This window comes from Hemiscyllium ocellatum, chromosome 14 (genome assembly GCF_020745735.1).
Source record: "Hemiscyllium ocellatum isolate sHemOce1 chromosome 14, sHemOce1.pat.X.cur, whole genome shotgun sequence".
NCBI classification, from domain to species: Eukaryota; Metazoa; Chordata; class Chondrichthyes; order Orectolobiformes; family Hemiscylliidae; genus Hemiscyllium; species Hemiscyllium ocellatum.
Window position 1 is genome coordinate 57,900,221 of NC_083414.1, and position 18,558 is coordinate 57,918,778.

Sequence of the window (18,558 nt, forward strand, 5' to 3'; positions counted from 1 at the left end):
CCCAGGGTAATCTTGACTCAAGGTTGAAATTAGTTTTAGATTATGTCACATCTGACAGTTTCAGTTAAAGGAAGATTTGTTATTCTATAAAGAACCAACTAGAAGATTAAATATTCCTTTTCTCAAATTCAACTGGACATCAGACCATCAAGATCCAATATCCATTGCAGATATATTTTTAATGAATATGCTGGCTACAGTCGCCCTCCTGTGGCAACTTCATGTTACTACAAAACACATTTCATTTTATTGCCTAGTGCTTAGTGGATGATGAGGAGGACATTTGAAATATAAACAAATTATTACTGTGTCTTATTTAAAATTTCCTCACTGATCTGTGCATGCACAAGTGGTTATAATGGTGATATTTTTACAGTTTGACCAGGTTCAGATAATATTCATGTAACGTTTCTTGTTGCATATGGACCAGATAGATATGTCTCCTTACTCTGCTCTTGTGGAGGTTAGCATAGCCTGCAGGTAGCAATTAACCTAATTCATAGAATTACACTGCACAGGAGGCTTTTGTGTCCATTGTTACTACATGCATACTGCTTCTCTGGAAGAGCTCTTGTCCCTTAACTTGCAAGTTTCTTTTGCATTTCACAATTGTGCACAATGGCACCAACTTAATCATCATGACAAACCTTCAGTCAATTCACAAAGAAGGATATATTAAATGACTAGATTGCACAAGCAAACAACATTTGACATTTACCTAATAATGAAGCATTTGATAAACCAACATTATGGTAATCAGCTTATTGTGGGTGTAAAAGATATTTTCAAACATTTTGGTTAGTTAAGGATACATGCAGTCCAAAAAGTCGCTCCAGTTATATTTTGGGAGCCTTTCTTATGATATGCGCCTTAAGGACTTCTTTGCTGACAATTCCTTTTGTTCGAATTTAAACACAATGCCCTTTTCTTTAAGTATTACTTTACAACCTTTGTTACCTGTGCATTATTTAGCCTAAAGGTGAAATTTACACTTATCAAGGCTTATACTTTCAGAGAACTGACTACCATTAAAAGGAGAATTTTGGAATGCCCTCATTGCCTTAGATCAATGGCCATAGTTACACAGGCTCGGGTGCTGAACCCTTTTACTGGTAGAGGTAGAGACCAAGTGCCATTCTTGGAGCAAGCATGCTCTTGCAATATACTCACTTCACACATTTGAGATTAGGTCTGTAGTACAGATGTGGAATAGGGAGACTCTGCCTTGCTCAAGACCCATAGCCCCACTTTCAACCCAGATGCCATCCAGTAGAATTTCCAATTAGTTTCTGTGTTCTGTCCAGCAATGTATTCTTACACCGTGACAACAGCATTCAATGACAAGTATTTTTTTTAATATAAAGAATTGTCCGTGTTGGTGCATGCATTTCTGCCTGCTGTCTACAAGAAAACATTTGAAAGCTTGGCTTATATACAAAGACCGTATTAAAAGTTAAATCTGTTGGAAAAGTCTTGTGGTAATTATCTGATCTATGGCTTTGTATTAGAATAAAAGACAAAAATAGACATACTGGTGGCTTACCAGGTCAAAATCATCCTGAAAGATATTGTCTCTTCTTGTTGGCCCCGTTTCAGTTTGGGTGGACAAGTTGGGAACTTTTTAATGAATTGGGGAGACAGTTGATGGGTGCTAAGTAATGCTTTATCTTTCTGGTTTTAAGTATCACAATTTAACTTGTGAGAATATCTGGTTGAGGTGCTCAAAATTAAAAAAAAAGTGGTGATTGAGGAAATAACGGAAGGTTTATGATAACCAAACAAAATAGGATGTTAATAGAATTACTTTTTGCACATACAATGTTGATACCACATGAATGGATCAACCAGAAATAGTGCTAAAATCAGAATCTAAAACTTGTTGGTTCCTCATTTGAGGAACACTTTTTATACAAACCCTTACTGACATGCCATAAATTGGTTCTGATTTCTCATTAATGCTATACAAACTCTGCCTTGAAAAATTAATAGCTTGACTATATCTGAAGATTTACAATGGTTACTGGTTTCTGCATCACGAAGTCCCTGTTATGCTACTTACAATTTATAACACTCCCAAGACCTATTCCACGAAGTGACCTTATGTTCTTATTAAAAATAAGATAATTGCACTGGTCCCTAAAGGGCCATATTTATATTTTATATGAACTTGAAAATGCCCTTCAGACCGTCATTCTTGATCAGATACAGAAAGCATTCACACTCACTGGAAGAAACTCAGAACACCTCTATTTGTCTCATTAACATCAAATTTAATTGAGGTTTAACAAAAACCAAAGTCATACTGTAGGAAATTGGTGTTACAATAACAGTGCAAGTTTCCAAACTTAAGACTTGTTGACTTAATGTCTGAGAGATTCAGAATCACATCTGACAAGTTCAACTCAAATCCAACTTTATTGCCAAAAAAAAGCATTATAAAACATATAGTTCCTCCCTAGATAGTCAGACTAGTGTCACTGCAGACTGAAAGGTTCTTTTCTGACAAGGATCAATCTACTTTCAGCAGGAATCCTCCTGTTGGAGGTCTTATTCCTGACAGTGCTGCCAAGGTAAGGAGTTTTTGGCCTAATTTGGGTGTCTGGTCACTGCTCAGTCCTTCTGAAGCACTTGGCTTCAACAAAAAGGAACTCTAGCAACAGGCTCTAAGTTATACCTCAAAGACTAACTGGGGCTTTCTCCTTTAAGTATTCTTGTGTCATATCTGTACTTGTTTTAATCCTGAAATATGTAACTTATAGGTAATAACATTATCTCTAAAGATCTTTAAGTAACAACTTGGAAAAAAGCTACCTTGTTTAAACAAAAGTTTGACTGCTGAACCATTTTAACTTTAATCATTGCGAATAAAAATGGGACCATGCACATGAGCTATATTTTACTGGTCATTTGATGGGCACACAGTGGTCATGACAATATTCTTGCAATACATGTTGGTTAAAAGGTTTATCTCCAAAATAGGAGACAGGAGTACTCGTATCTAAGCCAAAATGCTCTATCAGAGGGGAAAACAGTGCACCAAACATTTTAACTGTGCTAATTGTGGACTGTCGTGCCCCATTTGAATGATGCTTTACTCTACATGTAGCCTAAACATTATCCTGCTTGCAGATCAACAATCAGCAATCTGGGCACACATTACACATGAAATGGAACTTTCTCCCCTTCAAAGCTTTTGCTCCAGTTTCTGTTCAAACTTGCTTGTTAAATCAAACATAAAATCTTCCCTGAATCAGTCCATTAGCCAACAGAATAGAAACTAGTTGCTTCTATCCCTTATATTGCAAAAACATGTATTTAAAATTGAAAATCTAATTTTGTTAATACAGCTTAAAATCGGTTCATCACAAAATAAACATTTTTATATAGTGACTGAGTAACCTTATATTTAAATCATTATAATTGATTTAAAAAATTTACCCTGAAATATTTAGTAGAAACATTAGTGTACAATTATTTTTCAACGTTAAAAAAAACTGCAACCAACTTCCTTTTTCCCTCAAGACTTTGGCCTGGACTTTACAGTGGCAATGATGGTAAAATTATCAGCATTTGCCAACATGACTCCATAGAAATTGAGAGTAAGTTTGGGACTTTGCACATGCACAGAGTGATATGGAAATCTATAAGCAATTTAGTGACTATGTTTTTCCAGAGAGTGTATTGTTGACAACTAGAGATGAGAGAGAGAGAAACAGAGAGAGACAGACAGACAGAGAGAAAGAGACACAGAGAGAGAAAGAGAGAGAGACACAGAGAGAGAGACAGAGAGAGAGAGACACAGAGAGAGAGAGACAGAGAGAGGGGTTTAATTATTAAATAATTAAACGAGGGAACATGAAACATGCATAAAATGTTTCAACAGAGTTAAGAACTAAACTTTCTGATTGATTTCTTCCTTGAAAGTGTTGAAAATCCAGCTTGACACTATTTAATCAATAGTTCTAAAGATGTTGCTTCAAGTTTGCAGACTTGTCATTTCCCTGTGCTGCAAGAAGCTCTCCACTCAATTTCTTCATTTCCATATATTCGTGGAAAACTACTGGGGTTTCTCCCTTGAAATTATGCCTGTGAATTTTCTCCAAGCTCAAACTTCATCAGCCAAACTGTAGCCAGAAGCGAGGAGAAATAAATGAGCATGACAGGAGGAACTTGAATAAAATTTGAGGACAATATTTTATGTGGTTATACATCCCTTATAGCAAGACAGGTTTAATGCTCATGAAAATAAATGGCTGTTCAGGCAGACGTTGACTTTCTTCCTGCTGGCAGTCTATACTTTAAGTGGATCATTAACTTGATGTCACTGCACCCATGCACAGATTGATCCTGGTGCTGGTAGTGAGAATAATAAGGGTGCCTATCCTTTGGCACCATTTTTATTGTGCCGTCACCTTGTTTGTAAGTCTCGTGTCAAAGTACCAAGGCATTTCTTTGAACCAACTTAGCAATTTCTCTGTGTCATAGGAACACATGGAGGAAAGTGGTCAAATTCGACCAGTCAAGCCTGCTCCACCATTTAAATCAATTCATAGCTGATCTATCTCAGTACCATTTGATGTCTTGAACATGCTTAATGATTGAGCATCTCTGGAGGGTGGGGAGCAGGGTAAAAAGAGTTTCCATTCTTGCCAAACTCCCTGGATGTATTTCTTATTGTTGCACACAAATTACATCGCATACCTATATTTTCTCTTAGGACTGCATCTGACAGAACATGCTGAATATGCCCTATTGTTAAGGTCTTTCCTGCATCTCTGACACATGCCTGGGAAATACAAAAAGGTCACACAAGGCTTTCTGCAATGTATAGGAAATAGAAAAGATTTACTCCAAGCTCATGATGTACCATCACTCAACTAAAATTAAAATATAATACAAATTACAACTTAGTTCTGTGGCACTGGAATCGGTTTATAATTATGAATTACACTTGCTTAACCAGAGACTTAAATGGAAAAGACCAACTGTAAATAGTAGCCAGTGATTAAAAAAAACTACCTTGTAGATTTAAATAAATAGGCTCAGATGCATTAATTATTACCAAATAACATCAGCACAATTTTCCTAAAAATAGACTATGTTTAAGTGCAATCAAAGTAGCTGCTCTAAAAGTGTAGAAATAGGAAGTCCCCTTGCTACTTACACTGCTATGGCTCTTGCTTCACATTAATATTCCAATATTTGTGTGGACTCTTCTTCCCCAAACACTTCATGATTAACACCTTGGAAGTGTCATTTCTTCATTTCAATGGTTAATTCCAATAACATTGAGATAATTTTTTAAACCACAGTTAACTTTATGACACAGGCCACAGGAATGAAAAGTCAGTAATGGACAGTGTGTAAAATCTTAGATTTATTGACAGCATTTACAAGAGATCTATATAATCCTGATTTTAACATCTGTAAAAGTTACCAAGGCACACTTCTGCACCATATAAAAATCTGCATATTGTTTGGGCACAGAAGCTTTGAGAGTTATAAATAGATTATGCTTCTGTTCTGTGAATGTTTATGAATCTGATTAATACTTCACCTGACCAGAGTAATTCTCAGTCACAGTGGTCAGTCACATCATTCATACAACAGTTAGATGTGATGGATTGCTGGGATGAATTATGTGGCAATATTTCAGTTTGGAATTTGAAGGTGACAATTTAAGAAATAAAAGCAGCATTTAAGTGGTATCAGAATCCAGATATTAAACGATAGTCATAATAATGAAGAGCATCATTCATAACGTTAGGGGAATTTTTAAGCAGATTTTGTTTTACAATGCAAATCAAGAAATCATCTTTAATGCACCAATGTATACACGTATAGATAGATCAAATTTTCTCTCTAATTCAGTTTTAAAGGTGCTATATACCTTAAACAGATTATGTTTTACAGTTAAACAGAAAGTAATGAAATAGCAAAATTTTGAAGAAAGTTGTGATGTCTGAGAGGTTTTACCAGGATGTAATTTGTAGCCTGACAGAAAGAGTACCCAATAAGCAAACAAGATCTCAAGATTTAAATCCGCAACTTGTCAGAGTATAGGATGGACCTGGAGAGAATTAGAACCCTAAGTCAGAATTGCCAGTTCCTTATGTTTCTTTACTCTAAGATTGTATTGATCTTCAGAGAAAGGAGGAAAGAATTTGGATTGTTCTTCTCACTATTAAAGTTCATCATAGAGTTGCTTATTATCACTAAATTGACAAATTGAACAGTTATCCAAAATTATATGGCAAAATTTAAAATGCAATGTAGCATCATAAATTCATTTACCTGAAAAATAACCAAAAAAATAAATTATTTATTATATTATTAGTAAAGAATTCAGAAGAATGGAATGACCATCAGAAAGGACTGGCATAACTGAACGAGCTACCAGCAAATCCTTGCTCTCAACAAAGGTGATGTGATTCATTGCTGAAAATATAGCTAGCCTGAACTGGTTCAGCACTTGTAAATCAAAATACTGCGGCCAAAAAGAGCTGCAGTGAAATGTAAAAAACATGTTTCTGTCGTACTTGATGTAACCATCTGGGATTTGGATCTCACTGATTGTTGATTGTGATACATGGCAGCAATCTTAATGACATTTCCAGTAATTGATTTTGCGCCATGCCACAATGACGGCCTCGAAAAAGAATCAACATTAGAGGTGCTTCACAAACCAGAGCGCGACATTCATGAATCCATCAGCTTCAGCATCTACTTTAGACAGCGAGTGGTTATTATCAGGGTACCATAATAATCTAGAAAAGTAAAACATCCTTTTTTAAAACTTGAAAAAAGGAACAGTTGAACTCTTACGCTAACTCATTCAAGAAATAAAAGGTAGGTCAAAAGAAGACATACATCAGATGGATAATACAACCAGGAATCAGGCTGAATATAGAAGAGTTAGATGGGAAGCAAAAATGTAAACAAGAAAAGCAAATATATAGTATGAAGCGAATATAAAACAGAATCCCAAAATCGTCTATAGCAATATAAAAAAGTAAAACAGTGGTTAAAGAGAGGAATGAAGCCAATTTTGAACCAAAAATGAGATTTATGTATAAAGTCTGGTTGAAGATTTGTAGCTCGGGTGTCCGTTGTTGTGGTTCTGTTTGCCGAGCTGGAAGTTTTTGCTGCAAACGTTTCGTTCCCTGGCTAGGGAACATCATCAGTGCTATTGGAGCCTCCTGTGAAGCGCTGCTGTGATGTTTCTTCCGGTATTTATAGTGGTTTGTTCTTGCCGCTTCCGGGTGTCAGTTTCAGCTGTAGTAGTTTGTATGTGGGGTCCAGGTCGATGTGTCTGTTGATGGATGTTCTTGCCGCTTCCGGGTGTCAGTTTCAGCTGTAGTGGTTTGTATATGGGGTCCAGGTCCATGTGTCTGTTGATGGAGTTTGTGGATGAATGCCATGCCTCTAGGAATTCCCTGGCTGTTCTCTGTCTGGCTTGTCCTATGATGGTAGTGTTTTCCCAGTCAAATTCATGTTCCTGGTTGTCTGAGTGTATGGCTACTAGGGATAGCTGGTCGTGTCGTTTTGTGGCTAGCTGATGTTCATGGATGCGGATTGTTAGCTGTCTTCCTGTTTGTCCTATATAGTGTTTTGTGCAGTCCTTGCATGGTATTTTGTAAACTAAGTTAGTTTGGCTCGTGCTGGCTATTGGGTCCTTTGTTCTAGTGAGTTGTTGTCTGAGTGTGGAAGTTGACTTGTGTGCTGTTATGAGTCCTAAGGGTCGCAGTAGTCTGGCTGTCAGTTCTGAGACGCTCCTGACGTATGGTAGTGTGGCTAGTCCTTTTGGTTGTGGCATGTCCTCGTTCCATGGTCTATCTCTTAGGCATCTGGTGATAAAGTTGCGTGGGTATCCGTTTTTGGCGAATACCTTGTATAGGTGTTCCTCTTCCTCTTTTCGCAGTTCTGGTGTACTGCAGTGTGTTGTGGCTCTTTTGAATAGTGTCCTGATGCAGCTTCGTTTGTGTGTGTTGGGGTGGTTACTTTCATAGTTTAGGACTTGGTCTGTGTGTGTTGGTTTCCTGTGTACCCTTGTGGTGAATTCTCCATTGGGTGTTCTCTCTACTAACACGTCTAGGAATGGGAGTTGGCTATCCTTTTCCTCTTCTCTCGTGAATCGTACTCCTGTGAGTGTGGCGTTGATGATTCGGTGTGTTTTTTCTATTTCTGTGTTTTTGATGATTACAAAGGTGTCATCGACGTATCTGATCCAGAGTTTGGGTTGGATTTGTGGTATGGCTGTACGTTCTAACCTTTGCATAACTGCCTCTGCTATGAGTCCCGAGATTGGTGATCCCATTGGTGTTCCGTTGATTTGTTCGTATATCTGATCGTTAAATGTAAAGTGTGTGGTGAGGCACAGGTCTAGTAGTTTAAGTATGCCATCCTTGTTGATAGGTTCGGCCTCCTGTGTTCTGTTATGTATGTCCAGTAGGTTGGCTATTGTTTCTCTGGCTAGGGTTTTGTCAATCGATGTGAACAGTGCCGTCACGTCGAATGATACCATGGTTTCTTCTTTGTCTATGTGTGTATTCCTGATGATGTCCAAGAATTCCTGTGTTGATTGTATTGAGTGTTTGGATCCGCTGACTAGGTGTTTCAGTTTTTGTTGTAGTTCTTTGGCCAGTTTGTATGCTGGTGTCCCTGGTAGTGATACTATGGGTCTGAGTGGGATGTCTGGTTTGTGTACTTTGGGTAGTCCGTAGAATCTGGGGGTGTTGTTGCTTTCAGGTTTCATTCTTTGCTGGTCCGCTTTGGTTATCTGTCCGTTTTTTTGTAGATTCCTTAGTGTGTTGATTATTCTATTGGTGAGTTGTGGTGTGGGGTCGGAATCCTTCATTTGGTAGGTGTTGGTGTCTGCGAGTAGTTGTTGTGCTTTATTGATGTAGTCTGATTTATCTAAGATGACCGTCATTCTGCCTTTATCTGCCGGTAGTATGATTATGTTCTTGCCATTTTTCAGTGCTTTCAGTGCTTCCCTCTCCTTGGTGTTGAGGTTATGTGTATGTCGTTTTCTTATCATCATAGGTACGACCGTTTGTCTCACTGTTTGTTGTGTCTCTTCTGTCAGTCCATTGTTCCTGAGTGTGCATTCTAGTGCTGCTAGGAAGTCTGCTGTGTTGGCATCCCTGTAGTTGTATTTGAGTCCCTTGGCCAGTATAGTTCTTTCCATGTCTGAGAGCTGTCTATGGGAGAGGTTTTTAACCCAGGTGTGTGTTGTAGTGTCCTCCTGTTTGTGGGGTCCATTTTTTCTTTTAGTGCCGTTTTTTGCGAAGTGTTGTCCTGTTCTGTCCTATAGTGATAGCCTGTTCTATGGTCCGGGTCCATTCCTGATTAGTGGTTTTTAAAATTAACGACTTTAATGGGAAAATTAACGGGAAAACACTACCATCATAGGACAAGCCAGACAGAGAACAGCCAGGGAATTCCTAGAGGCATGGCATTCATCCACAAACTCCATCAACAGACACATGGACCTGGACCCCATATACAAACCACTACAGCTGAAACTGACACCCGGAAGCGGCAAGAACATCCATCAACAGACACATCGACCTGGACCCCACATACAAACTACTACAGCTGAAACTGACACCCAGAAGCGGCAAGAACAAACCACTATAAATACCGGAAGAAACATCACAGCAGCGCTTCACAGGAGGCTCCAATAGCACTGATGATGTTCCCTAGCCAGGGAACGAAACGTTTGCAGCAAAAACTTCCAGCTCGGCGAACAGAACCACAACAGATTTATGTATAGCGGACATAGCTGAGGAATTAAAATGAATATGTCAGATTCTGCTTTATCAAGGAAGAGAATGTTATGAACGTTACGGTGAAACAAGAGGCAATTCAGACATTTGTAGTGCTTTAAATTGAGAAATGTTTTAGGTAGTTGTTTGGAATTTAAAGTTGGTATGATACCAGAATTAGATGAGGTATGGCAAAGATACCGAGGGAAGTAAGTGCAGACATTTTGAAGGCATTCGCTACAATCTTCCAGTCTTCCAGAGACTCCAGGATGGTAGCAGAGAACTGAAGAAATGCAAATGCTACTTATATTAAAAAAGGATGTAAAGGCAAGTGCAGTAACCAATGCAAGTCAGCAGGGATAAGGTGCAGTGGTGTAACATACAGAGGTCCAGATGTTCAAACCTAAGAATAGCAGGTGGTAGATTTAAAATCAATTAATAAAAATCAGGAATAAAAAAAAACTGTTCTCTGTGTGGTGACCATAACTACTCTAATCAAACCCATCTGATTCACGAATGTTCTTTCCCTGGTGTGGACTACTTGTGATTTCAAACCCACAATAATGTAGCTGAGATTAACCAGCTTCTGAAATGGCTTAATGCAAGCTACTAAGTTCAGACACAGTATGGAATAGACAACAAATGTGGGCCTTGCCAATGGCACATCCATCCCATGAAATAATTTTTAAATAAATTATCCTCAATGGTGCGCAAGTTTCCAGAAATGACAATGTGGGCTTTAACAAATGTGGCTCAATCAAGGAAAGTAAATGAGTATTTCTTTTAAAAAGGGAAAACTGCATTTAACTAACCTGCGGGAGTTGTTTGAAGAAAGACAGGGTTGATGCAGTTGATGTGATGACCATGGGCTTCGAAAAGTTGAAGAAGTGGGACATAACAGACTTGTGAGCAAGGTTAAAACTCACAGAATAAAATACATAGTAACATGTATCAGGAATTGGATGAACAAGAAATGGAAAGTAGGCTAAATGGCTATTTTACATACTATAGGAAGGTTTATAGTTATGGATTTCCCCAGGAGTCCAGGTTAGGACATTTGCTCTTTTTGATGCATTTTAATGACTGAGAACTTATCAGGCAAAGATAGACTAATCTTTGATAAGTAAGGGAGGTTAAAAGTTATTGTGTGTGAGCAGAATTGTGGAGTAATCTGATCAACCATGATCTTATTGAATGTCAATGCAGTTGCAAGGGACTGACCCACACCTCATTCGTAAATGGGAAATAGCTGCTCCATTGGCAGAAGGATGGAGAATCAGAGGATGCTAATTTAAGGGAATTAGCAAACAAACAACAGATATAGGAGGAAAAGCTTTTTTTACGTAGTGAGTAGTTGGGAATTGGAACATATTGTTTGAGTGTGTGGTGGAGACAGATTCAATCAAGACATTTAGGAGGGAATTACTTTAACATCTGAAAATGAGGAATGTATAGAGCTAGGAGAAGGACAAGATGGTGCACTAGATTGGCCTCTTTCTGTGCTGTACCCATTCAATAATTTAGTATTAAAACAGAGAAAAATGTTATTTTCCAGTCAGTCAGTAAAATGAATCATGGTTCAATATGACGAATTGAATAACTTGAGCTATAAGGAGAGCTTTAAACAAATCAGGTATCACAAATTAACCTATTTAATAAAAGCCCACTGTGTTGAAGGTAGTATATGTGATGATTGGCTAATGAGGAGTTAGATAGTTGGAATAAGCGCTCATTTTCATGTCGACAACCTATAATGTGTGGTATGTCACAGGGATTAATGTTGGGGCCATAAGTGTTTGCAATATTCCAAATCTACAAAACCTGTTCTGTCATGTTGCCCCAGCACTCTGAACTGTGCTCTCAAAATAACAAAATGATGCTAACTGTATTCTTTTTAAACTTTAAACATACCTTACAGAAACACCTCTGCTTTTCAATGCTCGATAAAACTCAAGGCCTTGAGTAGGAGGAACTCGTTTATCTTTCTCACCTAACATGATCAACATTGGAGATTTTACCTGCAGGAGTACAGATTAATTGTCATATAGAATAGTAAAACAATGAAACAACTAAGAAAAAAGTTGAGTCTCAGTCCTCAACTGCTGATAATGGCCTGGCAATCCAAGTCATCAACACAAAAACAAATCTCTCAGGGAGTCTATGACACACACTGCTTAAAATATATATGCCACTTGCGACATTTGGTAAAATAATTGTTTTGATCCTTCTCAAACAACCAGCAGTGAGTGAGTGTATTAGGTACACACAATATTGCTCATCTGTATACAGAAATGGCTGCCTCTTCAGTCCTTTTTTCAGAAGGATCAGTATCAATATTCAGCCCAGTAAAAAGAGTGATCAACATGCATTTTTACAGAGTACTACAGGAATGAATATCAACACAGAATGAATAAGCACAGTTATTACTGAAACAAATCTATGGGCACATGGACTTTGAAGAGATTAAAAATATGATTAAAGATTTTAATAAAGCAAAATATGAATCTTTTCAAAGAGCAATGAACAAAAACGAAACATCATATTAAGAATTTATTACTTTAGGGTCATTGTTAAAAGTATTATAAAGAAAGGTATAAAAAAACTGGAGGGCAGTTCCAGATCACTGTGTCTTCTGGTTTTGAGATCAGCCCAGACTGATGGGCTGTAATGATTATTGATTTTGTAAGTTTAACCTATATTTCCAATCAACTATTGGACACAAGTCCATAAATATAAAACTGCCAACAATTCGGACTTGTATTCAGCTTATACTACAGCGCCAAATAAACGGGGGAAAAAAGACAAGAGCCACATTAATGTACTGAAGACAATATTCAAATTGGTAAAGAACTCTATTTTCAGTCTGTCTGTGCTGACTTGATGGTGCTTGAACACTCATCAAAAGTGAAAAGGTGCTCATTTCAAAGAATCGTAAGTCTGCACACTGATATGACCCTAAAACATCAATGGTTTTATCAGCAATTTATAAATATATATGGAAATGCAATCAAGTGAACCAAATAGGATAAACGAGAAATATTGCAAATTGCTTACTTGAGAAGCACGTATGATTGGAGATTTATTCAACATTGCTTCCAACAAAGCAGGAGTCGGAAGCTGACCAGCTACATATTCAAATCCAGCCTCCACCATACACCTAAAAAAAATGATAGTACGAATCTCAACAGTGTAATAGTGTACCAACATTTTAGAATTATTTTCTCATAATTCAGAGGCTACCTTTAAAACGGTATTTTTACATATTTTTCTGCACAGCTATATTATTTGGCCGTGTTTATAGCCAATGTTACCTCTAGATGGAGCACATGTGCATGTACAGGTTTACAGCATTTTGTCAGAATATAAGGTTATAGCCCACCAGCTCAGGAACCTTCTCCAAGTGAACTCAATGAGTTTCAATTCCAATCTAGAATTTGTGATGCTTATTAACCCACAAATTAACAAATTTATTGTACTCTAACAGATGCGTTGAATTCCACAAATTGAAATGGTCCAATGATCAGTCGAATCCCATGTCCAGTCAGTGTGCACTATGTTGAGCAGCAGTAGCCCCACTGGCTTCAAAGTTCAAAGCCCACAATGAATTAGAAACTAGAAGAGACTGTAGTGCAAAGGTAACAAAGATATTCAGAACATTTCTGAATTACTCATCAGGCCTCACTCACCTATGCTGACAACTCTGCCCCGACTCCTGATGTTACCATTCGTTGACAGAACATAATCCAATATTACTTGCATCTTTAACCCACTTTGATTAATTCTAAGATTGCTTCCGTGTGTAATGCAAACTTCATATGTTCAGCAGCAGAATAAATGGAATCATTGTACTTTTAAAGTCCACACTAGACAGCAAGTAACTCACATACTTTTCTATTTTGATATATTACAGACAAGAGAGATGCATTCACTCCATTTAACGGTTCAGTATTGCTCCTAATGAACTTTGTAAATGGTAGTAATTTTATAATATTGTTTTGAATGTTGAATATATAGTCTTATATTTTGATTTACTTTATGATTTATAATGAAATAGATGTAACTAAAATAATTGGTGCCTTGAAACTGTGGACTGAAATACATCGCCATGGCCAGATTTAATTAACCCTCATCCAATCCAAAAATTACATTTGATCTCAAGTCCCTATTGAAGATCACATTGTTTATTTGTAATTGCTTGATAATACAGAATACAAACATTGCTAATAGGATACATTAAGTCAAAGCATTTTATCTTGCACCTGTCAAGACTCAAATAGGAATAAAAACCAGTTTCGAAAGGAAGCAACAATAAATATAGCCATGCGAACAAAGTGCTGATTGATTGGGCTGTGGGTGGCATGTAGACATTAAGAACTATTAAATGATTTCATTAACTGAGTCTTCCTCCAGTAAGGTGTTAGATTCTGCAATTCACAACTGGGGATGGCAGGATTGCAGAGCTGATATCTGATCTGTTGGTTGCGGGATTGCTTAGCTCAAGGTGAGGGTGGGACTTTGTCTCCACATGATGCTGTTATGAACATGCATCTGCAGCCAACAAGTTGTTAAGGAGGAGGTTAAATATGTTTTTCTCTCATTTCCTTTGCCACCTGCTGCAGACCCAAATTAGCAGCTACATCCTTTAGTACCTAACCAGCTTGAACTTCAACCAGCTTTGAAAGCCTCATCCAGTGTATATATTGCACCTTTGTCACCCTCAGTACTTCCTCCAATTGTTGTTCAACATGGAAGAGTCCTGATACATCAGCAGAGGGAGGACAATACATGGCAACCAGCAAGAGGTTTCCTTGCTTCTGTTTAACCTGAAGCCATGAGATTTCATGGGGTCTGGAGTTAATGTTGAGGACTGTCAACTCTACACCATCACAACTGCCATCTCTGCTGAGTCTGTCCTGTGGACAGGATAGGACATATCTAGTGATGGTGATGGTGACATTGTCTGGGAGTGACTATGTCAGTCTTTACTAATTGGAGTTCTCTTTCCCAATTTTGACACTAACCCCAGCTATTGGTGAGGACGACTTGCAGGATCCACAGGGCTGTTTCTAGTGTCTAGGTCAATGCTAGGTGGTCTATCTGGTTTCATTTTTTTGTTCAGAATTTGTCATGATTGATACAACTGAGTGGCATGCTTAGCCATTTCACAGAGCAGTTGAGAGTCAACCACATTGTGGGTCTTGAGTTACATGTAGGCCAGACCAGGTGAGAATGACAATGCTTTCATAGTAATCACTCTTAATTCCAGATGCTTTTTAATGAATTCAAATTCCATCATCTGCCATGGCAGGATTCAAACCAGTGTCTCCCAAACTTTAGCTGAAATTCTGGAAATAACAGTGTAACAATAATACCATGAGGCCATCACCTTGAGTTAAGTATGAGCTGATTGAGCATGGTTGGCACCCATAGAAGGGTCCAAAATTTTCACTTGCTAAAAAGTGCTAAGTTGACCTTAGATTATCAGATTGCAAGAGAAGGTGCACGATACCTCACATAGATATTCTGCAGTGAACACATGACATGCTCTATTAATAGGATGCTGCCATAAAGTCAAAAAGAAATTTTGTGACCACACAAGTCAGTAATGTGATATATGAATTTCTCACAGCGCCTGAGACCCGGGTTCAATTCCCGACTCAGGCGACTGACTGTGTGGAGTTTGCACGTTCTCCCCGTGCCTGCGTGGGTTTCCTCCGGGTGCTCCGGTTTCCTCCCACAGTCCAAAGATGTGCGGGTCAGGTGAATTGGCCATGCTAAATTGCCCGTAGTGTTAGGTAAGGGGTAAATGTAGGGGTATGGGTGGGTTGTGCTTTGGCGGGTCGGTGTGGACTTGTTGGGCCGAAGGACCTGTTTCCACACTGTAAGTAATCTAATCTAATATCAGCATGATACCAAATACATAAGTCCCAATCACTCGCAGACTACATCAAACAATACATTCCCTTGATTGTCTGTCTTAGGAAGTGTGCAAGCTATATAAACTATTGTTTTGATGCTAAAGTTTTTTTCTTTCATTTTAGTTCTGAAAAATGAAAGACAAAAAACTTAAGACGTGAATATGTAAGGAAAAGCAGTTCTGTTAGTCCAATGCAAATTTATGAACTATCAAGCTCTAGTTTATAATGTTTTAAATTAGACCTATAACTTTGTCCAAATAATTAAACATTTCTTCTTCAAATGGTTTTAAACAAACAATTTTTTTTAAATGCACTAATACAAAACAGACAGTCGCCTTTCCCTCATGACATTAGTACTCACCAGTCTGGGATATCTGTTGTTCCTAACAAAGAAGCAATGTTAGTGACTGGGTTTCTTATCACACCGGCCTTGTAAAATTCAGGGTATTGTCCAACCAAGTGACTAGCAAGAAAACCTCCATGTGAACCACCAATGACAAAGGCTTTCGACGTATCAGTAAATCTTTCTTTAAGCACCTGTTCTGCTGAAAACTGAAAAGGAAAGTGAATATTTAATCACTGATAACATTAAAAAGCATAAACTGTCATAATCTATTTGACTTGCATTTATTTTATGCTCCAGCAGCAGGAATGGTGCATATCAAAGACAAGAGGAATCTTGCACAGCAATAGAGCAATATCCATGACCAGCGTCCTTTGACAGCTGTGAAAAAGCAGATCAATTGCAGGACAAGGCTCAATTCTACTCTAAGAATGCACACATTTGCTTTTATAGATTACTATATCTATATCTTTGAGTTTAGTACATTTTCTCTTGAAATGAGCAATACTTTCATAGCATTTACATTTGAAACTGAACTGAATGTATTTCCCATTTAAAATAAAACTAGTGGGCGGCACGGTGGCACAGTGGTTAGCACTGCTGCCTCACAGCACCTGAGACCCGGGTTCAATTCCCGACTCAGGTGACTGACTGTGTGGAGTTTGCACGTTCTCCCCGTGTCTGCGTGGGTTTCCTCCGGGTGCTCCGGTTTCCTCCCACAGTCCAAAGATGTGCGGGTCAGGTGAATTGGCCATGCTAAATTGCCCGTAGTGTTAGGTAAGGGGTAAATGTAGGGGTAGGGGTATGGGTGGGTTTCGCTTCGGCGGGTCGGTGTGGACTTGTTGGGCCGAAGGGCCTGTTTCCACACTAAGTCTAATCTAATCTAATCTACCCTGCTACTGGGCAAAGATTTCAAATGCTGAAGCTATATCTGCAATAAATCAATTAAGATAGACAAAGTAAAGCAGATCTTATCAATATTAGTTAATAAGTTAGGATGCTTGAGAGTTCTAAATTAACAGGAAAGACCAAAAGAGCCAGGAGAGGACATGAGAAGTCGTTGGCGGATAGGTTCAAAGAAAACCCTAAGGCTTTCTATAGGTGCATCAGGAATAAAAGAATGACATGAGAGTAACATTAGGGCCAATCAAGGATAGTTGTGGGAAGTTGTGCATGGAGTCAGAGGAGATAGGGGAAGCGCTAAATATTCACACTAGAAAAAGACAAATGTGGTCAAGGATACTGAGATACAGGCTACTAGACTAGATGGGTTTGAGGTACATAAGGTGGCGTTAGTAATTCTGGAAAGTGTGAAAATAGATAAGTCCCCTGGGCTAGATGGGATGTATGCTAGGATTGTCTGGGAAGCCAGGAAGGAGTTTGCAGAGTCTTTGGTTTTGATCTTTATCTTGTCATTGCCTACAGGAATAGTGCTGGAAGACTGGAGGATAGCAAGTATTGTTCCCTTGTTCAAGAAGGGGAGGAGAGACAACCCTGGAAATTATAGACCAGATAGCCTTACTTTGGTTGTGGGTAAAGTGTTGGAAAGGGTTATAAGAGATAGGATTTGTAACCATTTGGAAGGAATAGGTTGATTAGGGATAGTCAATACAGCTTTGTAAAGGGTAGGTTGCGCTTCACAAACCCTATTGAGTTCTTAGGGAAGGTGGCCAATCAGGTGGATGAGGGTAAAGTGGTTGATGTGGTGTATCTGGATTTCAGTAAGGCTTTTGATAGGTTCCTCACAGTAGGCTATTGCACAAAATACAGAGGCATGGGATTGAGGACGATTTAGTGGTTTGGAACAGAAATTGGCTAGCTGAAAGAAGACAGAGGGCGGTTGTTGATGGGAAATATACATCCTGGAGTTAGTTACTAGTGATGAACCACAAGGATCTGTTTTGGGTCCACTGCTATTTGTCATTTTGCTAAATGACCTGGATGAGGGCATAGAAGGTTGGGTCAGTAAATTTGTGGATGACACTTAGGTTGGTAGAGGTGTGGATATTGGCGAAGGATGTTGCAGCTTATAAAGGGACATAGACCTGCTGCAGAGCTAGGCTGAGGGGTGGCAAATTGAATTTAATGCGGAAAAGTGTAAGGTGATTCACTTTGGAAGGAGCAATATGATTGCAGAGTACTGGGCTACTGAAAAGATTTTTGGCAGGGTAGATGAGCAGAGAGACCTTGGTGTTCAGGTACATAGATCCCTGAAAGTTGCCACCCATGTTGATAGGGTTGTTAAGAAGTCTTACTGTTGTTAGCTTTAATTAGTAGAAGGATTGAGTTTTAGAACCATAAGGTCATGCTGCAGCTGTATACAACTCTGGTGCAGCCACACTTGGAGTATTGTGTACAATTCGGGTCACATTATAGGAAGGATGTGGAAGCTTTGGAAAGGGTTCAGAGGAGATTTTCTAGGATCTTGCCTGGTATGGAGGGAAGGTCTAAAGAGGAAAGATTGATGGACTGGAGGCTGTTTTCGTTAGAGAAGAGGGTTGAGAGGTGACTTTTGAGACATTTAAGA

At 38.6% G+C, this 18,558-nt stretch overlaps 1 protein-coding gene across 1 annotated transcript in view; it reads right to left on the bottom strand.

Annotated features, from left to right (window-relative positions):
• Positions 1-5,364: 5,364 nt before the first annotated feature.
• Positions 5,365-18,558, bottom strand: part of apeh (acylaminoacyl-peptide hydrolase) — an 80,058-nt gene continuing 66,864 nt past the window's right edge. Inside the window, exons 19-22 of the mRNA XM_060835726.1 lie at positions 16,050-16,240; positions 12,825-12,927; positions 11,682-11,788; positions 5,365-6,767 (exon numbers count right to left, since the gene is read on the bottom strand). Coding sequence (XP_060691709.1) covers positions 6,668-6,767; positions 11,682-11,788; positions 12,825-12,927; positions 16,050-16,240 — 501 coding nt within the window. The 3' untranslated portion in view covers positions 5,365-6,667. The remainder of the gene's footprint in view (positions 6,768-11,681; positions 11,789-12,824; positions 12,928-16,049; positions 16,241-18,558) is intronic.